The sequence below is a fragment of the Melanerpes formicivorus genome, unplaced genomic scaffold (assembly GCF_026170545.1).
Source record: "Melanerpes formicivorus ecotype bairdi unplaced genomic scaffold, bMelFor1.0.p_v2 SCAF_35, whole genome shotgun sequence".
NCBI lineage: Eukaryota > Metazoa > Chordata > Aves > Piciformes > Picidae > Melanerpes > Melanerpes formicivorus.
Window position 1 is genome coordinate 1,336,180 of NW_027142387.1, and position 22,033 is coordinate 1,358,212.

At 44.3% G+C, this 22,033-nt stretch overlaps 1 protein-coding gene across 1 annotated transcript in view; it reads left to right on the top strand.

Moving 5' to 3' along the window:
* The window catches only part of CNTNAP2 (contactin associated protein 2), a 1,101,400-nt gene that overhangs the window by 1,060,121 nt on the left and 19,246 nt on the right, over positions 1–22,033 (top strand). Inside the window, exon 22 of the mRNA XM_068156823.1 lies at positions 10,723–10,953. Coding sequence (XP_068012924.1) covers positions 10,723–10,953 — 231 coding nt within the window. The remainder of the gene's footprint in view (positions 1–10,722; positions 10,954–22,033) is intronic.

Here is a 22,033-nt window from a genome sequence, read left to right on the forward strand (position 1 = left end):
CCAAGTGAGACAGTGAGCTAAGGAAGGGAGGAGGGAGGAAGGAGAGGGAATGTCAGCCTACCCACTCTGATGAGACTGCAGCTTTATTAAGACATTTGAGGCCAGTGATAGAGAACATGCAAAGCACAATCTGAGGATGTTTGCAGAGTCACAGCAGGGCACCCATTAAACTGCAAAGTAATCATCAGACTGAAAGGATCTTATTTTCATACCATTTTAACAAAAGCACAGCATAAGTAAATGCATTGGAGATTGGCCAAGACACATTATATTTGACTACAAGTGCAAGAATCTTGTCTGACTATTTTTATTTATTAATTTTTCTGGCCTGAAAAAGCATTTGCTGAGTTACATTGCAGCCAGCAGACATGAAAGCACATTTAGGCAAACCTCATGAATGAAACTACATTTTGCTGTGGGATAGTAATGCTGCCTCTCTGTGCCTGTCTTACAGCCTTCTCTAAGGGTTATGAGAGGTGCTGCAAAGTTTATTTATTATGAGCACAAATCATAGTATCATTTTAGTTGAAAAAGACCTTTAAGATCATTCTCTACCTCTACCAAGTCTGGTGCTAAACCATGTCCCTCAGTACCACATCTCTGCAGCTTTGTGATTCTTCCAGGGATGGGGATTCAGCCAGCTCCCTGGGGAGCATGTTGTTCCAGGGCTTGAGAACTGTTTCAGTCAAGAAGTTTCTTCTCATATCCAGCCTAAACCTCCCCCGGTGCAACTTGAGACCATTTGCTCTTGTCCTATCACTTGTTTCTAGAAAGAAAAGACTGACACCCACCTGGCTTCAGCTTCCTTTCAGGGAGTTGTAGAGAGCAAGAAGGTCTCCTCTCAGCCTTATTTTCTCCAGACTGAACACCCCCAGTTTCCTCAGCTGCTGCTCACCAGACCTGTTCTCCATACCCTTCACCAGCTTTTCTGCCCTCTCTGGACCCGAATCCTGCTGAAACACAGCATCCCGTTCTGTTTTGTTCATGATAACAACTTGTATTTTTTCATAGTAGTATCTGTGATGATAAATGAAAGTTATTTTGTCAGAAATTTAGATTTGTGGTTTGGGGAGTTTTCTTGAAAGAAAAATGCAACTCTATAATTTCTTCTCTTCCTTCATCATCCACTTCCTCCAACTGTTTAGAGCCTACCCACCGACAAAAAAGTAGATGAAACACTTAATCCTTACTTCCGGATGAAACACCTGGTGGTAGGTGATCCTGCTTTGGCACAGGGGTTGGACTTGATGATCTCTGGAGGCCCCTTCCAAATACTAACATTCTGTGATTCTGCTGCCCTTTACCCATGATCCCATTGCTCTTACATCATGTGAAGAGGGTAGAGGATGAGGCAGAGGAAAAATAATAGTTCTTGAAGGTAGTTGTCAGATACTTCTCAGACATCTCCTGATACATGCAACTTTGTGTTACATCAACATGAGCTGAGAACTTTCCTTCTCAGTCAAAAGATTTCTATTAGCCCTTCTTTTTTGTTCTCTCTACATTTGCAATTCCTGATTTAAACATCAGGCTTTTTGCCTCTGGTATCCAGGGAGAACAATTTCCCGTGTAGAGGAGAAATAAATTGCTGCACAAATGTATGAAATGACTCTGTTACAGCACAGAGTTGGTTATAAAGGGTAATGCATGGAGAGGTGTCTCTTGCCCACCAAACCCGTGGGAGTTTTGGTCCCACCAACACAGAGCTGTCGATTTGCTCCTGCTGAGGTTCTGCCCCCAGCTGAACACTTCTCGAGGGATGCTCTTGAGTGGCAACATTTGAAAACTTCTGCCATGAAGTCATAGAATCACAGAATGCTGTGGGTTGGAAGGGGACTCTTAAGGTCGTCTACATCTCATTTACAGTGAGGATGGGGAGACACTGGAACAGGTTTCCCAGGGTGGTCATGGATTCCCCCTCCCTGGAGGTGTTCAAGGCCAGGATAGATGAGACCTTGAGCAACCTGATCTAGTGGAAGATGTCCTTGCCCACAGGGGAGTGGGGGGTGGTTGGAACTAGATGATCTTTAAGTTCCCTTCCAACCCAAAGTGTTCTGTGACTCTATGAATCTATGAAAGTGCTTTGGGTGGACTGTGACTGCTGGAAATCAATATCTTCCTTTCAGCATGGTTTAAACTGTTTTCTATTATGTGGAGCCTGACAGAGTGACAGAGAGATGCTTAAAATGCTGATTGAGCTGAACTTTGAGCAGCAAGTAATGTAACAAGATATCCTTCTGAGTAGAGGGCACAAGATATGGTGCTTAATTTCAAAGAGAAAATCTATTGCTAGGGTTGACCCAAAAGCAATTAATGGTTCATTGAATTGAGTTGGTGAATTCACCTGTACAGTCTATTAAAATAGCATATGGAGATCATTTAGTTCAATTTAGTACAGCTAGCTGAAGGATTACAGAATCACAGAATGATTGGGGTTGAAAGGGATCTTAAAGATCATCTCATTCCAGCCCCCACTGACATGGGCAGGGACACCTTCCACTAGACTAAGTTGCTCGAGGCCCCATCCAGCTTGGCTTTGAATATTTCCAGACTTGGGGCCTCTGCAGTCTCTGGGCAGCCTGTTCCAGTGCCTCACCCTCATCAGAAAGAATTTTCTCCTATTGTCTAAGCCAAGCTTCTTTAAGTTTGAAGCCATTGCTTCTCATCCTGTCACTCCATGCCTTTGTCAAATGTCCCTCTCAGCTCTCCTGTAGCCTTGTTAGAACACTGGAAGGCTGCTCTAAGGTCTCAGCAGAGCAGAGGCACAGAATCCCACTGACCTGCTGCCCACACTCCTGGGGATGCAGCCCAGGATTTGGTTGGCTTTCTGGGCTGTCAGCATACATTGCCAGCTCATATTGAGCTTCTCATCAACCAACACCTCCAGGCCCTTCTCCTCAGGACTGCTTTCTATTCATTCTCCACCCATCCTGGATTTATGATTGGGATTACCCCAATCCAGGTGAAAGACTTTGCAGTTGCCTTTGTTGAGCTTCATGAGGCTGGCATTGCCCCACTTTCCAGCCTGTCCAGCTTTGTCTGGATGACATCTCTTCCCTCCAGCATCTCAACCACACCACACAGCTTGGTGTCACTGGCGTACTTGCTGAGGGTGCCTCAGTCCCACTTTATAGAGATTTATAAGGGAGTTCCTTGTGTCTAACTACTGAGTGGATGCTTAATCTGATGTGAAATAGCAGAGCATCCTGGTAGTTCAGTCAGAAATACCACCCTGTGGCAAAGATGGACTTCTCCCACTACTGACATGAATATTCTCTTTCTAGAATCACTGAGCCATTGTATTTCTGGGTGTAAATGGGTACACAGAATTAGATCGTTGTCCTAAATCCACACAGATGGATTTTTCACTGTTTTCAAAGCAAAACTCAAATGGTGTCTTGTGTAAATTGTGCTAAAAAATAGTCTTTAGCAAATTGAACTGAAAGGGCTTTGGTAGTGGTGCTGAGACTTTCTTTCAAAGACATCTTCTCTCACAACAAAATCACTCTAGTATATAGTGTGTTTTCTTTTTCTGTGTGCTACTTCGGGCAAATCTTTCCCACTATCAAAGAAGCCAGAAGAGCTAGAGGGCCTAATATTTACTGAGAGCCTTGCTGGCCTAGAAGAATTACCCTTAGCTGTGCCTTATTTCTACTTTGAAGGGCATCACTAGAAAGCTCCAAGGGAATTCATAGCAGGATGTTTAATACATACATTTTTGTACATCCCCACAAACTATACTGCAAGTTCTCTTACATTTCCTTCCTAATGGAACATAACTCACAATAAATAGATGCCTTGATCCTCTCTATGTGCATGGAGCACCGTGCAAGGTTCAGAATTTATTATCACTCTCTGCATCGATCTGCATTTTGAGTCCTGTAAAATAAAAAAGAAGTATAGATCAGCAAGAATAGAAAAGGTACTTAGCAAAGACATTCAGTACCTATGTTTATGGAGAATTGGGTGTCTAGATTTACAAATATTTTCAATGGGCATGTTTCTCTCTTCCCTCACTGCTGATTCCTCTCCCCCTCCTCCCCTTCTCCTCTCCCCCTCCTCCCCTTCTCCTCTCCCTCTCCTCCCCTTCTCCTCTCCCCCTCCTCCCCTTCTCCTCTCCCCCCTCCTCCCCTTCTCCTCTCCCCCTCCTCCCCTTCTCCTCTCCCCCTCCTCCCCTTCTCCTCTCCCCCTCCTCCCCTTCTCCTCTCCCCCTCCTCCCCTTCTCCTCTCCCCCTCCTCCCCTTCTCCTCTCCCCCTCCTCCCCTTCTCCTCTCCCCCTCCTCCCCTTCTCCTCTCCCCCTCCTCCCCTTCTCCTCTCCCCCTCCTCCCCTTCTCCTCTCCCCCTCCTCCCCTTCTCCTCTCCCCCTCCTCCCCTTCTCCTCTCCCCCTCCTCCCCTTCTCCTCTCCCCCTCCTCCCCTTCTCCTCTCCCCCTCCTCCCCTTCTCCTCTCCCCCTCCTCCCCTTCTCCTCTCCCCCTCCTCCCCTTCTCCTCTCCCCCTCCTCCCCTTCTCCTCTCCCCCTCCTCCCCTTCTCCTCTCCCCCTCCTCCCCTTCTCCTCTCCCCCTCCTCCCCTTCTCCTCTCTTCCTCCCCTTCTCCTCTCCCCCTCCTCCCCTTCTCCTCTCTCCCTCTCCCTCTCCCCTTCCCCTTTCCCAGGTCAGTGTGGAGCAAGGTCCAAGGCTGTCTTTCCACATGGGTATGGCACAGTAGTGGGCTGGATTATATAACTTTGTACTGCAGAGCTTGGTGTACTGGTGAATCTGCTCTGCCCTGGAGAGGCCACACCTGGCATATTGGGTCCAGTTCTGGGCTTCCCAGTTCAAGAGAGACAGGGAACGACTGGAAGAAGTCGATGGAGGCTGTAAAGATGCTAAAGTGACTGCAACATCTCTATGACGATGAGAGACTGAGAGACCAGGGGATGTTTAGCCTGGAGTAGAGCAGCCTGAGAGGGGATCAGAAAGAGCTAAAGAGCAAGGGATAAGAGGATGGGGCCAGACTCTTTTCAGTGGTGCCCAGTGACAGGACAAGGGGCAGTGGGTACAAACTGGAACACTGAGGTTCCATCTGAACAGGAGGAAAATAAATCTTCATTGTGAGGCTGCTGGAGCCCTGGAGCAGGCTGCCCTCCAGAGAGGTTGCAGAGTCTCCTGGTCTGGAAAGATTCCAAACCCACCTGGACATTGTGATCCCGGGCAACCTGCTGTGGGTGACCCTACTTTAGCAGGGGGGTTGGACTAGGTGATATCCAGAGGTCCCTTCCAAACCCCCTCCATGCTGGGATTCTGGGAAGCATTCTAGGATCCTCACAGGGGTAACTTTACAGGAATAGAAAGTGTTTCTCCTTCACCTGTCAAAGACCTGCTCAGGGCTGTAGGACCTAATACATCATTTTTTGAAATTATTTTTTTTTCCTACTAAATCAGGCAGTCATTTTTCTGTAGTCTTTAAAAGTGATGCTAAAAGAATGCATAAAAAAGAAATGGCAGAATTAAGGGGACCTCTCCTGCAGTGCAATAACTTTATGTGCTATTAGCAGTGCTATTGCCATTTAAGATCTTCTATAAATCTGCTGATAGTTATTACTTACAATGATTAGTATTGTTGTGTGCTGCTTACACATCTTACACACTGCTCCAGCCACAATTTTGTCCTTGATATGATTTATTTGTGCTTTTCCTTCTCCTTCTAGATTCATAGAATAATGTGTTTCAGCTTGATGTATGCTCACTAATGGTGCCCTTTGTCATAGAATCACAGAATAAACAAGCTTCTTAAATAATCTGGGTAGACAGCTAGAGAATCATTGTGTGAGTGTTCAGCATTAAGGATTTGTGTTCTGCAGTGCATCTGTGCTAGAATGGAGTCACCTGAATGGTCTTATTCTTGTAATCATAGAATCACAGAGTGGGTTGGGTTGGTAGGGATCTTACAGATCAACTTGTTCCAACCCCCCGCCATGGGCAGGGACACCTCCTGCTAGACCAGGATGATCAGGGTCCCATCTAACCTGACTTTGAATACTTCAAGGCTCAGAGGCTTCACAACTTCTCTAGGCAACCTCTTCCACTGCCTCACCAACTTCTGGGGAAGATTTTCTTCCTAATGTCCCATCTAAATCCAGCATCTTCCATTTTGAAGCCATTGTCCCTCATCCTGTCACTCCATGCTTTTGTAAAAGGTCTCTCTCTCTAGCTCTCCTGTAGCCCCCTTCAAACACTGGAAGGCTGTTCTAAGGTCCCCCTGGAGCCTTTTCTTCTTTCTGACAACCCCAGCTCTCTCAGCTTGTCTTCATAGCAGCCATCTGATCCCTCTTGTGGCCATCCTCTGTATCTTTTTGTCTCAAGTCAGCAGGTTGTATGGCCAAGGGAGGGCACACACAGAGAAAAGCTGAAGTTAAAAATACAGGACTATAAGTGGTATTTTTGGAAGTCTTTCATTAAAAAAATGCTTCTCAATAGGGTGCCAGCAGAAGACTGCTGCATCAGATCTGAAAGCAATAGTACTAATGTTGCTATTAAGTAATGATAAATTCATAATGCCTCTATAACTTTGCAGTAGCTTATGTGCTGGAATAGAATAGACTAGAATTACCCAGGTTGGAAAAGACCTTTGAGATCATCGAGTCCAACCTATCATCCAACACCATCTAATCAATGAAACCATGACACCAAGCACCCCATCCAGTCTCTTCCTAAACACCTCCAGTGATGGTGACTCCACCACGTCCCTGGGTAGCACATTCCAATGGGCAATCACTCTTTCTGTGAAGAACTTCTTCCTAACATCCAGCCTAAACCTCCCCTGGAACAGCTTGAGACTGTGTACTCTTGTTCTGTTGGTGGTTGCCTGGGAGAAGAGACCAACCCCCCACCTTGTTACAACCTCCCTTCAGGTAGTTGTAGAGAGCAATAAGGTCTCCTCTGAGCCTCCTCTTCTCCAGGCTAAGCAACCCCAGCTCCCTCAGCCTCTCCTCATAGGGCTTGTGCTCCAAACCCCTCCCCAGCTTTGTTGCCCTTCTCTGGACACACTCCAGCAAGTCAACATCTTTCCTGAACTGAGGAGCTCAGAACTGGACATAGTACTCAAGGTGTGGCCTCACCAGTGCTGAGTCCAGGGGCACAATGACCTCCCTGCTTCTGCTGGCCACACTATTCCTGATACAGGCCAGGATGCCATTGGCCTTCTTGGCCACCTGGGCACACTGCTGGCTCATGTTCAGCCTACTATCAACCAGTACCCCAGGGTCCCTTTCTGCCTGGCTGCTCTCCAGCAACTCTGACCCCAGCCTGTTAGACAATGCAAAGTAGTTTTGTACATTTCCCTTTATTTTAAGTAATGTGCTTGTCATCATCTTTGCTTGTTTGCTTTCCTTTGTTATAGAGAGAAAATTGAATTTCAGCTGTGACAACAAAGACATATTTAATTATAGAATCATTACAGTCTCCAGGGATGGATTTCTAGCAGGCTGAAATACACAGGGAAGCAAAGCATAATGGCCTAACACCAGAGAATATTGGTGTGCTCAGCCCCATGGGACTCACATGGGAAGGAACATGTTCACAGTCATAGAGGTCAATCTGTCTTGGTTTAGCACTAATGTGATGCGAGCTGGTGGTAAATTTGCATGAGGTAACTTACATTCATTGTGGAATGCTTTAAGAAACATACAGGTACTGCAGCAAGCTGCTGAGCTAGGGGGTTTGGGCTTTTCTTCTTTAATTCTCTCAGGATCTGGAATCCATCACTTATTATTCTACAAGAGAAGAATAGTGCTGAAGCTGCTAAAGTGGCACCATCATGATTGTGGATTTTTTTGTTCCTGTTATTGAGGATTGTGAGTGGGAGGCTATAAGCATTGCTCCATTAAGTTTTACAAAATATATTAAAAAAAACATGTACAAGGTAATCAGTAAACTGTTATTGATAGTGGTCACAGTGTTTAAAGAAAAATAGGATCTTCTAATTGTTCCTTGGATTATAAGGATAACCCAAAATCGCACCTATTCACTGAAGATACCATTACTATTTTGCTGAAGTAGGAGTGAATACTGTGGCCAGCATGAAGCTTGTCTGAGTGGTATGGTCTTACAGGTACCATTCATAGAATTATAGAATTGTTTATTTGGAAAAGACCTTTTTGACCATCAAGTCCAACCTAACTCTATCAAGGCTGGTGCTAAACCATGTCCCTCAATACCAGATTTCTCCCTCTTTGAAACACCTCCCAAAAGGGGGATTTGACCACCTGCCTGGACAGGCTATTCCAGTCTTTAAGAATCCTTTCAGTCAAGAAGTTTATTCAAACTAAACCTCCTCTGGAGCAACCTGAGGCTATTTCCTCTCATTCTATTTCTTGATATGAGGGAGAAGAGACTGATCTTCACCTCGCTACAACCTCCTTTTGGGGAACTGTAGAGACTGAGAAGGTCTCCCTTCAGCTTCCTTTTCTTCAGACTAAACAAGCCAACTTCTCTCAACCACTCCGCAGAAGACTTTAGACCCTTGTTCAGCTTCCTTGTCCTTCCATTCATATGCAGGGACTGTGGCTTTTGCACAGCTTTTCTGCTAACTAAGGAAAGTGTGCATGCACGTGTGATTTTTTTTCCCTTACTGTTACATTTTTGAAGGACACATCCTGTTGGATCAAGCCACTCTCTCAAAGGAGAGCTGGATGAAAGACCCACATGACTGATACACTGATTTTAATGCACTCAAGCTAGTTTCTAGCTGAGTCCTGAGCATGTTTCCATTCTGCCACACATGACAGTTGCTGCTCCATGACAGCTTGTGAAACATGCCTGTACTGTGGATACAGGCTGGATAAATACTGGCAGAGAAAGGACAGGGAAAATGAGGGGCTGGTGGGCAATAGAACACATCTGTTCTTGTACAGTGGATCACATAAGGATCTAATGCAAGTAATTTTCAGATCATGCATCTTGCTTTTGTGCCCTCATGCTAGGTGTTGGGGGGACTTTAATGCTGCATGTTTATCTTTCTGATATGTTTGCAGGCACAAAAGATGAGGTTTAATTTTGTCTGAATACCAAAAGTTGTTTTAGTGATGTTCAAGGTTTGTCCAGTTTCTACCAGATTTCCTCCACTTCATGTTTAATGAGTAAACCCAGAAAATATATGCCCTGCCCAGTTTGTAGCCATAAAACTCCCTGTATATAGTTCTGATGTAAACCACTCAGTACTTCTAAAATCAGCACTGATGCGTGTCATGGGAGGATTTTAGGGAAACCAAACAGCAGCTCAGATCTCGTATCAGATCCTTGGTTAGAATTTAACAGAGGCTCATCCAAAAGGATTGGAATGCATTTTCTAATAATTCTAATTCAATTTTTTAGATAGGAAAACTCAAACCCACATGTGCTTTCGTTCCCAGCTCTTCCCCAGACTCTTACAATAAAACTCTTTCTCTCCTTCTCCTCATATCTCTCAGGAAGCCCTCTTTCTGTTTTTATGACAGTCTTATGATTTATGTACATCTTTTTTTTCCAGAAACACCATTTTTCAACCTGTATCCTGGTTCCTATCTGGAAAACTTGCCTTTGAACAACCTGGGACTTTTCTCACTGGCTTCAAGGGCCAGATGTTAACTCCTGTCCCTGCCAACCCAGGGAAAGGCAGTTTGAAGGGTCTTGGTGTCTCTGGAGCAATACTTTCTGGTACAGCACAAACACAATGCTGCCATGTTGTTACTTCCATTTACCTTGTGCTACCTTATAAGGAAGCCAAATTCCTCACTGCCATACAAGTATTATATTAGACACTGCAGAGAGGCTTTGAAATGTTAATACCTGCTGTAAGACAGCCAGCTGACAGAGAGTGATGGGTTTGTTTTGGTTGTAACTCAGGTTGGTGCAGCAGGTCCTGGCAGAATTAAACCAGCTGTGAGCAGCCTGCAGATTCCTGAGTAGTAAGGGCATGTGCTGTGGTATATGGCTACCATTTTGGGGTCATTTTAATTGGTGTTTTAGAAGGGAGGAAGTTACTTGTGGGGCAGCTTCGAGAGATGGCAGCCATTTTAGAGAGCAGTGGTGGAGCCCCATGTTGTGCTCATGGCTGCTGGCTGCCAGCCTGCCCAGCCCATGGCAGTGAGGTGGAAAATGGCAGTCTTCCACCTTGAACCAAAGGAACACATGGTCTTTTGGTGAAGAGATGCTTAGTCTTCTGGTGAAAGGACACTTGGTGTCCTGGCAAAGGGACACTTGGTCTCCTGGCGAGGAGACAGGAAGGGGATGAGAGTGAATGGGAGTGGTCCCAGACCACCAAGAGAGACTGGAGAGCAACAGACCAGGGTGAAAGATGGGGCATTGTTTGCAGCAGCAGCTTCAGCTGGGAGAAGAGATAATGGTGATGACTGTCCCTCTAACTTCCCTTTTGCCTTTTCTTCTTGGGGAGATTTCCCCCCCCCCCCCCCCCCCCCCCCCCCGGGCCTTTTGTTCTCTGATGACTCCTTGATGCCAGCCTTTCGTGTTAATGATAGCATAGCAGTGAAACCGAGTCACAGCAAGGCCTGAAGGATTCCATCTGTAATGAAATGTAAAGAAACCTGGCAGGGTCTGACACTGACACATTCTCAGTCTCCTAAGAGAGAGACTTGGGAACTGAGCTCTACGAATCAAGCATTCAGACCAGCTGGGCTTTCCAAGGTTGTGAATTGGTTTGATTAATCTTTTTTTTATCTTTTTTTCCTCCTTAATCTCACATAGAAATTGGGAAGATTGACCAAGATATATATAAATACAACACCCCAGGATTCACTGGCTGCCTATCAAGAGTACAGTTCAACCAAATCGCTCCCCTCAAAGCAGCTCTAAGACCTACCAACGCCTCCTCTCACGTCCACATCCAAGGAGAACTGGTGGAATCCAACTGTGGAGCATCTCCACTCACCATCCCACCAATGTCGGCCGCTACGGACCCATGGCACTTAGACTCAGGTAAGCTGGGGGTGCAGCTGGGCAGAGCAGTTCAGAGGAGAAGCATCCACCTTCTGTAGGGATAAACAAAACAAGGTGGATGTGATTGCTAGATGACTGTAGCGCTGTAATCACAGGAGGAATGACAGAGATTTGCCTCCACTTCTAAATGCAGTTACAGGATATTTTCTGTGCTTTCTTTAGTATTCTGCTTTATTTTTCATTTCCCTAAGTCTTACACCATTTGAATGTTGAGTTCTGACCTAACTGCTGCGAGAGCACTTTCTCTGTAGCGGTCAGCAAAAGGCTGCAAGTACAGATAATACGATACAGCAGCATTTCTTATGCTGTAATCTCAGTGAATGAGTACATTGCAGTCAGCTTCATGCAAAAGCAAAAGTATCTCTGATTTTAGCTGCAAATGTATAAAATGCTGGTTTGTTTTCCTCAGACCATGTTTAATGGGCAATGCCATTAGTCATGGTTGCATTCATCTCATGCTGAAAATGCTGGAAAGCAAAGACAATTTACTGATCCCAGCAATTTCATCTTGCTTGATGTCTTGGGAAGTATACATTGTGCTTACGTTTTGAGGTGTTCTTTTTTTTCCATTTTGCTTTTTTGCTTTTTGAGTGTCATTTAAATGCTTTATAGTAACTGTCCCCAGTTGCTTTATAGTAACTGTCCCCAGTTACTTTATAGTAACTGTTTACAGTTGGAGAGTCAGGGGCATGTTGTCTCCTCTCTTGTGTATTGTCCTCATTCTGATTTCACTTGTAGCAGTGTAAATTAGAACCTGTCCTGGTGAAGCAGATGGGTTTACAGTGGTATAAAAGTAAAATGCTAGAGGGAAAAAGAGGCCTATAATGCTTTTGGTATTGATTAGTCTCTGCCTCTGTGTTTGGGGATGCATCCATCTGCCATCTTTTTGTGAAAGGAGACAGGTACATGTGTCTCAGAAGTATAAGATCTCAGAAGATCATACCTTTGGGCTTTGGATTTATTTATTTTTCCTTACAATGTCAAACAATTCCTTGCAACATTTCCTTTCATCTCTTCTTCAGTAGAGGAATAGGACAGGAGAGGCAGATATTCCAAAGATGAAACATTCCAGGTCTCAAACATCAATACAAGAAGGATCATGCTCTAAAACCTGTCATTCCCTCCTTGCTGCTATGCCCTTGGAAGATCTCAGTGTGTCTTTCCCCTGTTTATAGGATGTAATCTCCTGCTTGCATTTTGTTTCATCACTAATTAGTAGTCCATTTCTTCTCTGAAATTAATAGGTCACTTTGTACCTGAAGGTTATGTTCCATGCCCCTGTTTCTATAAAAGCACATTTTCTGAAGGATTACTCCCTGGCTCACATCTTCATGAAGTATGCCATAAACTTCCTGAGGATGCACAGCTGCTGTGATTCCTATGCAGCTAATTGGTTTTGGTCGTTAATTTTAGTTGGTTTTTTTCCCCCTACAGATAATTTGGCTACAAGCTAGTGAAATATGAACGAGTAGCTCCTGGTGTTAAAGAGGGAGATCCTGTTTGTCCTTGCCATGTGCTGCTATGCTTGTCCTTGTGTTATCCCAGTGTCTCCTTGGAAACTTCAGCTGAGTTATGCAGATTTGTTCACCTGCCAGATTACAAATGCACACATTTTGCTGTAGATTAATTGTAGTACTCAGTCCTGAAGCCAGTGTGAAGGATATCAGAGAACACGCGGCATACAATTAGGTTAGCTCATGCTGCCTCTTAGCTTCTGCCCATTCAAAGAAAACTCATTGCCATAGATGGACTTGACCATTTCAGCCATGGATAATCAGAGTACAACACCTTCCTTTTTGGTGTTGAGAAGCTTTAGTAGTACTGGGAGCTAGGGACACATCCTCTTGTCATCTCTACTGCTCTTCAGCAGTAGAGGGGAAAGGACTAGATTGCCTTACTGCAGACTGTACAACCTATCACAGAGATGACCTTGATGACTAAATAAAATGTTTGCTTTTAGTGTGATTTTGCATGACCAAATTGGCACTTTGCAACGAGGATTTTTTTTTTCTGTTTCCCAAATCCAAACTAGAAGACTTTCTAACACAAACTGTGTTGAAACAGGAAAAATCAGAGTCATAAATAATAGTGCCCATTGGCTTCAGAATTGGAATAGTCACAGTACTCTCAGTGTGAATTTACTCCTTCACTAAAACAGCTGAAGGAGCAAAGACAAAAAACCCTTCTGAAATTCACAGAAACATTCATGGTGGTGCTAAAGCAAAACCCTTGCAGGCTCTGCCACAAAGAAATGATTGCAAAGAACATGGCTTTGAAAGCAGTGGTTACTAGGTACAAGATTTCTCATCTCATCTGTGTTTTCATCTGTAAATTTTAGGTCACCTACTTAATAGATTTTAACAAAACAGAAGAGTTGAGGACAAGTGGGTTTGTAGTGAAAAGAGAAAATCAGGAAAAAAATATGGCAAGTGTCATACGGTTTTAATCTGTTTTGTGACATACTCCTCACTCACCCTGATTCATATTTTAAGTGTAAATTTATAGGTCTGCTTCTCAAATACTGTTGAATTAAACTTTGAGGATTGGAAAATGTAGATGAGGATCAAAGATAAGTGTCTAAATAGGGCAGATGCACCTGAGGGCAAATGTAATGATCATTTCCCTTCTATACTCCAGTGCTGCATAAGACCTTATGGATAATTACTAAATATCAAGCAGGTTTTGCCTGACAAGTGACCTACATGAAATGTTTGCCTTAAACTCTTGGAACTACTGTATGGACACCTCATGCTGGCTGTCAAGCATAGTGAGGCTGAAGGGAAAAGCATAAAGACACATCAGCCACTTGCAGTTAGAGATAAGTTCAGGGACTTATCAGTAAGAAACCTTGTTTATTTGCTCCCCAGAAAAATGGGCCATGCAGTTTCTTGATTCATTGTCTTGCAGTTTCCCTTAGCCTTCAATTCTCATATCATAGAATCATAGAATGGTTTGGCTTGGAAGGGGCCTTAAAGATCATCTAGTTCCAACCCTCCTGCCATAGGCAGGGGACAATTTCCACTAGACTAGGTCGCTCAAGGCCTTATCCAACCTGGCCTTGAACACCTCCAGGGAAAGGGTATCCATGACCTCCTTGGGCAGCCTGTTCCAGTCTCCTCACCACACTTACTGTAAAGAATTTCTTCCTAACATCCAGTCTAAATCTGTCCTCCTTGAGCTTTAATCCATTGCCCGTTGTCCTATCACAGTAAGCCCTTGTTCAAAGTCCCTTCTCGGCTTTCTTCAGGTACTGGAAGGCTGCTCTAAGGTCTCCCTAGAGCCTTCTCTTCTCAAAGCAGAACAATTCCAACTCTCTCAGCCTGTCCCAGTAGGGGAAATGCTCCAGCCTTCTGATCATCTTCATAGCCTCCTCTGGACCCACTCCAGCAGTCTGATGTCCTTCTCATGCAGGGGGCACCAGAACTGGATCCAGTACTCTGGGTGGAGTCTCACGAGAGCAGAGTAGAGGGGAAGAAAGTGCTTCACATTTACAGTATTTGTTCTTTTTTCATTCCTTTGTCGTTGTAAAAATGTGACTGGCATTTTGCCATGCTGCTGGGATATTATCTTAACCCATTGTCTTTTCCAGCATGTGAGTATTCTTTAAATGCATATCCTATTCCTGTTGCCATGGCAATCCTTTCTTGGTGGTGATGAAGCACAGGAATTCAACAAGTCCTTCTTTTCTAGAATGCGACTTTCTAGTGATTTGGAAAAAACCTCAATAATCAAGACTGAGCAGATCATCCAGTTTGGGTCAGACAATACAACTTGCCTTGATTACATTTCTACAGTGTAGAAAGGAGGCAAAAAAGAGGCTGATCAATTGCTGCATGTGTGTATATATATGTGTCTCTGTGTGTGTCATGCCTTCATACCTCAGATGTTGAAAAAAAACTTTGATGATCAGCCTAAGTGCAACCATTCTCTTACTCTGTCAAGTCTGGTGCTAAACTGTGTGCCTCAGCACCACATCTCTACTTCTTTTAAACACCTCCAGGGATGGGGATTCAGCCACCTCTCTGGGCAGCCTGTTCCAGTCTTTGAGAACCCTTCCAGTCAAGAAATTTCTTCTACTCTTCAACCTATACCTCTCCTGGTTATCAAGATTAAAACAGCTGCCTGTAGGATTAATCATAGAATCATAGAATGCATCAGGTTAGAAGGAATCCTTGAAGGTAAGGGACTCTCAGAGGATGTCTTGTCCACTCCCTCTGCATTAAACATGGACATCTTTAACAAGATCAGGTTGCTCAGGGCCCTGTCAAGCCTGACCTTGAATGTCTCCAGGCATGAGGCGTCCACCACATCTCTGTCCAACCTGTTCCAGTGAAGAACTGTTGGCCTGATGCCCAACCTAAATCTACCCTGCTTTAGGTTATTATTATGTCCCTTTTCATTACGAATTCATCCCTCTTCCTGTACCAAGTGGTGACAGGAGAAGACAGTGAGAGGACTTAATAGTGGCCATATGAAGACAGTGAGAGGTCTGAATACTGTCAAGCCAAAGACAGGAGCTTATTTCAGAATTAAGAGAAAGTGTCACTTTTGCGTTACTGGTGGCAGTGCTGAAGGTCACTTTCCCATGCAGACACCATCAGCTGGGTTGCCATCCCACCCTCTGGCCAGATCTCAGAGGGTGGAGTGGGAGCATCTGGCAAAAAGCTGTGTTACATGTCCTGCTGGTATGGATGTGGCTAAAGAGATGGGAATTAGCCTTACCTTTATCAAAGCCTTGTTAGAAGTGGCACAGTGGTAAGTAAGGATCAAAGGCCACTCACTGGAGGGCAGCATTTCAGCCCTCAACCTCATTTCAACCTCAGTCTTAGGTTACAGAGGAACAAAAGGTTCTTCTCTTGAGCACAGTCTTTGAAAGAATCCTGTATGCATCAGTGGAGGCAGCACTCATTCTCTCCTAAGAGGGACTGAAGGGGAGCTGAGTCACTTCTCCAGGCTTCCTGCAAAGGACAAGTGAGCCTGGGCAGGAGGGATGGAAGAGGTGGTGCCACTTTTGTTCATGATGCAGCCTTACACATCTAAATTTGATCTGCTAGGTGTCAGCAGAATTAGAAACAGAGATGAGGGCAGTTGCTAGAATAAAATGCCACTCCTCCTCCTCGAAAGCATAGTGACCAGGATTACTTGCCTGTGCTGCAGTCAGAGAATTACACCAAATTGTCTCTTTGAAGTTGTTGATCAAAGTGCTTGGGTTTTTTTAATTAGCATTGCATATAAACACTGGGAGGCTCTGTGTCCAACAGTAACCTAGATTAGTATTTATACTGCCCATACCAGAGACAAAGGATGACCTTGCAGCCTGCCCTGCAGGCCAATACATTCTTCCACTGCACAGTTCTGGTGCATTTCTGTGATGGTTTCCCCTGCAGACTCATATCAGTGGTTCCCAGTGATAGGACAGGGGCAACGGGCACAGAAGAGTGCACAGGAAGCTCGACCTAAACAAGAGGAAAAGCTTCTGCAAGAGTGCTGGAGCCCTGGAGCAGCATGACCAGAGGGGTTGTGGAGTTTCCTTCGCTGGAGACTTTCACAACCCACCTGGATATGTTTCCGGGGAACCTGATCTAGGTGACCTTTTTGCAGGGAGGTTATGATCCCCAGAGATCCCTTCCAACCTCCACCATTCTGTGGTTCTGTGAACATTAAGATGTAATAGTTTCTATTTTTCTCCTCCCCACTGAGCAGCTAACTAGGAAGAGCATCTGTCTGAAATTTGGCACAATCAGTGCTTCATCCTTGAAGGGCTTAATTATGGTGCTTGAATTACTGTAAATCTCTCTATTGATTAGGCATAAAAACTGCCTCTCAGTCCCATCTAGTTCCTTCACACAATTATGCATAGCTTTCTCTTATCATTAAGAATCTATCATTTCAGTGTGAAGTTTCTGACACTGTCTAGTGTATCAGACAGCTGTCAGACTGCCAAGTTTGTCAATTCTTCTGGCATTCACTGAGACCAGCATTGTAGCTGTTTCATGAGCAGTGATTTGAATGTTAATGCTGCTACCTAATGTCAAGACAAGAAGGTGGTAGTATTAAAGAAAAAATAAATGTGTTTTCCATCCTCTTCAAAGACTACACAAGTGCTAACTTTAACTAGGAACATGAATTAAGAAGAAAATTGAGCAGCAAAGGAAGCATTTAGATGCCTGAGCACCTCATATGACTTCTTACATTCCTCAGGCTGAAAATCACTTCACTTCCTATTTAAGAGGTTACTCTAGATTACAGCTATTAAGTTTATTTTAGATTTAAACTCTCCAGTCTGACCCAGTCCTCATCCCCAGTCCAAGACTTTACTTTTTTCATATCTGTATGAATGCTGGACATGAAGTACCTGATCTTGCTCTTCACATCCTGACTGTAAGAAGTCCTTTCTTCTAATGGCCTCAATAAACAGAGTCCATCTCTTTTGTTTTCCCCTCCTTTTTTGTAGCTGTCATAAGTTCACAGGCTTGTTTGGTATTGTTGGTTAGATTGTTTTGGGGTTGTTTTATGTAGGTGGTTTGTTTTTTCTTTTGTGGAGATGTTTTTGCTGTTGTTTGTTTTGTTGGTGGGGTTTTTTGTTTGTTTGTTTAATTTTGTTTGGAGTTGTGTCTTTCTCTCTCTCTCTTTCTGTCTCTCTTTGTCTCTTTCTCTTTTTCTTTCTCTCTTTCTTTCTTTTTCTCTTTCTTGTATTCCCTGTGGGTCCATTATCAGTGATTAGCTATATACAGCCAGGCTTTGACCAGCACTTAACTCTACTGTTCCTTTGAGAACACCAAAGCGTTTCATATTCTTCATTAATTATAAAAGGAAGTATTTGTTTGTCTTCCTTAGGAGGTAAAATGCTACCTGCTCATAAAATTTTCATGAAAGTGATAGCTTAGGCCAGCAAGACCAATACACTAGCAGTTCTTGTCTGGAGTCACAGTGAGACCCAGTATCAGTCAGACCTTACTCCACAAGAACTGAAATACAGGTGAGTTTCACAGTATCACTAAGGTTGAAGTTTAGATCTTTGATGGGTGGGGGATGCTCTAATTTCATAGAGTCACAGAACGTCAGGTTGGAAGGGACCCCAAGGATCATCTGGTCCAACCTTTCTAGGTAATAGTCTAGTTGAAATGAGATGGCCCAGTACCCTGTCAAGCTGAGTCTTAAAACTGCCCAATGTAAGGGAATCCACTGCTTCCCCTGGGAGATGATTCCAATGTCTGACTGTTCTCATGGTGAAAACGTTTCCTCTGGATCCCAGTGGGAATCTCCCCAGTAGAAACTTGAACCTATCACCTCCTGTCTTTTCCATTTGACTCTTTGTAAAAAGGGGTTCTCTGTCCTCCTGGTATCCCCTCTTTATGTACTGGTATATGGTTATAAGGTCTCTCCTCAGCCTTCTCCTCTCAAGGCTGAACAAACCCAGTTCTCAGCCTTTCCTCATATGGCACCTCTGTCAGTCCTGTGATCATTCTTGTGGCTCTTCTCTGGACACTTTCCAGCTTGTCCACATCTTTTTTTTGTAGAGCAGGTACCAAAACTGAATTTGCTGCAGATCAACTGGAAATTTGGCAGAGCAAATGTTCAAAACACTACTTTGTAGAGAGAGCTTTACTGACGTTCAAAGTGCAGGTAAAAACAATCCAAAAGTGATCTTAAAAAGTCTGCTCTCCTGTTAACATAGGGAATAAAATTCTGCAGTAGACAAGTACCAGTTAGTAAATCTGAAATGTTTTATGGCCTTGTTTGCCTACTGTTTTGTACAATGACTCACTTGTGTGTTAAAGAAAGTGTAAAAGTTGCTATTGGGAAATGACCTGTGGGAAGCAGGGAGAATCACCTAACCCATCCCAACAGACAGTACAGGAATTTTCTCCCTGTTTCATATTGCATCCAGGACTGATTTGGGGGAGTTCAAGCTGCAAGGATGAGTCTCCTAATAAGGTGTGGGGGGGGGGTTGAGAAGGCCTAGCTCTCCCTCCCCCACAAAGAAAGAAACCACGGCTGACTCAGTCAGAGAAGCAAAGGGTAGAGCTATATTCACAAGCAATATGGAATGCAGGTTGTATATATACACAATATACAGTATTTACAATATATGTACAGAAATACACAGCAAAGAAAATAATCAGAACAAAACTCCCTCCTCTGGACAGAGGAGGGTTCCCCCTCTGTACCCCCTCTCTCCCCCTACCTCCCTTTTTTCCCAAAAAGGGCTAGAGAGAGAGAAAAGGTAATTAATAAGGATGAAATTTTGTTAGGCCTCAAAGCGCATGCAGGGATTAGTTCTTATCTGTTATCCAAGGTCGTTCTGGCTACTTGCTCAGAAGCAGACAGGCTGGAAAGGCAGAACAGACTGGACTGAGAAAGATTCCAGCTGAACTAAAACTTAAAGTTGCATTCTACCAATCTACCAATGAAATTAGTTTAGAATATCTGAATGTTTTCATTTTAATACCTAAACATTCAGCCAGGGTGTTCCAACTACTGTCCCTTTCTTAAAGGCACAGCCTCAAATGGTCACACACCTTTTCTAGAGAATCTCTTTTGTAAGACAAAAGAATATTACAGGATCACAGAATGGTGTTGGTTGGAAGTGACCTCTGGAGATCATCTAGTCCAACCCCCCTGCTAAACCAGGGTCACCCACAGCAGGTTGCCCAGGATCACAATGTTCAGGTGGGTTTGGAATCTCCGCAGTGAAGGAGACTCCACAACCTCTCTGGGCAGCCTGCTTCAGGGCTCCAACACCCTTACAGCAAAGATGTTTTTCCTCCTGTTTAAATGAAACCTCCTGTGTTTCAGTTTGTGCCCATTGCCCATTGTCCTGTCACTGGGCATCATAGAAAAGAGTCTGGCCCCATCCTCTTGCCCCCCACCCTTCATCTGTTGGTCATCACTGAGAAGATGCCTTCTCACTCTGTTCTTCTCCAGGCTAAACAGCCCCAGAACTCTCAGCCTCTCCTCCTCACAGAGATGCTCCAGTCCCCTCAGCATCTTTGTGGCCTTTGCTGCCTCTGTTGAACTGAGGAGCCCAGAACACAATGCTCCAGATGTGGCTTCCCTAGGGTAGAGTAGAAGGGAGGAAAACTTCCCTCCACCTGCTGACCACATTGTTCTTAATGTACCCCAGGATACCATTGACTTTCTTGGCTACAAGAGTACACTGCTGGCTCATGACAGGGAGGCACAGCAGAGACATTCAGTCCAATTTTCTTTGCATAAACTGGGGAGCTAAGTGAAGGTACAAGCCATTAATAAAACTCCATTTCCTCCTCTCCTTGAGAGTACCCACAGGAAAGCTCTCCCACAGAAGTAAATGAAAGGGCTAATACCATGACTGGACTGTCAGCTCTGCTGTCTAGTGTTGAGAAGTTGCATTGACCCAGTTCACTCAACTTGGAGTATACAGTGACTTTTCCCCCAACACCACCATTGTTCATTGTTGACATTCCAATTGTTCACTGCAAAAGTCATGTTTTTTATTACAGAAGTATCCAAAAACTCTTTCTTCTATAATTCCCACTTACTTTCCTACAGTCACGGGTGTTTGTGTGCAGAAGGGCTGTTCAGAGGACAGTATTGCTATTAAGCCACCATTTCAGAGGGTTTTTTAGTTCACACTAATTTCACATGGAAATAAAATGGCACAATTGGAAAGCTTTCAGACCCAAACCATAAAAACACAGGTTCTGTGTTTTCCATCTCTGTCTCTCAGCAGAACTCTGGGCCCCTCAGTTTAGGAAGGATGTTGACTTGCTGGAACGAGTCCAGAGAAGGGCAATGAAGTTGGTGAGGGGTTTGGAACACAAGCCCTATGAGGAGAGGCTGAGGGAGCTGGGGTTGCTTAGTCTGGAGAGGAGGCGACTCAGGGGCAACCTTATTGCTCTCTACAACTACCTGAAGGGAGGTTGTAGACAGGTGGATGTTGGTCTCTTCTCCCAGGCAGCCAGCACCAGAACAAGAGGACACAGTCTCAGGCTGCGCCAGGGGAGGTTTAGGCTGGATGTTAGGAAGAAGTTCCATACAGAGAGAGTGATTGCCCATTGGAATGGGCTGCCCGGGGAGGTGGTGGAGTCACCATTGCTGGAGGTGTTCAGGAGGAGACTTGATGGGGTGCTTGGTGCCATGGGTTAGTTGTTTAGGTGGGTTGGATTGGTTGGTGGGTTGGACGTGATGATCTTGAAGGTCTCTTCCAACCTGGTTTATTCTATTCTAAACTCACCAGTAGCTGTCAGTAATAATACTTGAGATTCATTTAAAAGAAAGCCTTTTTGATCTAACAGAAAATACATGAAAAAGTATTTTTAATAATGTTCCAAGTAGTACTAAGTGCATTAGAGATTTTTGTTGTCATTTACAAAGCTTTTTTCCCTCTTTGTCTCTCTCTTCCCCCTAGCTGAGCAGGCTGCAAAGGATTGAAGTGAAATTAGCCCTAATTTCTTAGAATTAGAGAATCATAGAATCATTTCAGTTGGAAAAGACCTTTAAGATTATCAAATCCAACCATTATCTAATTCTACCAAGGCTGGTGCTAAACCATGTCCCTCAGCACCACATCTTGGAACCACCTCCAGGGATGGGCATTTGGCCACCTCCCTGGGGAGCCCGTTCCAGTCTTTGAGAGCCCTTTCAGTCAAGAAGTTTATTCTAATATCTAGCCTGAACTTTCCCTGATGCAACCTAAGGCCTATTCCTCTCATCCTACCACTTGTTATAGGGACAAGAGACCAGCACCCACCTCACTCCCACCTCCTTTCAGGGAGTTGTAGAGAGCCAGAAGGTCTCTCCTCAGCCACCTCTTCTCCAGACTAAACAAATTCAGTTCCCTCTGCCACTCCTCACAAGAGCTGTCCCTTCACCACCTTTTTCCACCAAACCCCTAAGCTGCATACCTGTTCTGGTAGTTTGCAAATGGCTGCCCATGGGAGTATTTTTTCCAATATCCTTTAAGTCACACTCAAAAAATTATTGACTCTATGATGTGAAGACTCCTCTTTCCTTATACACAGAAAAATGGCCATACTCAGGATATACTTGTAACCCTCTAATGTCACAGATAAAG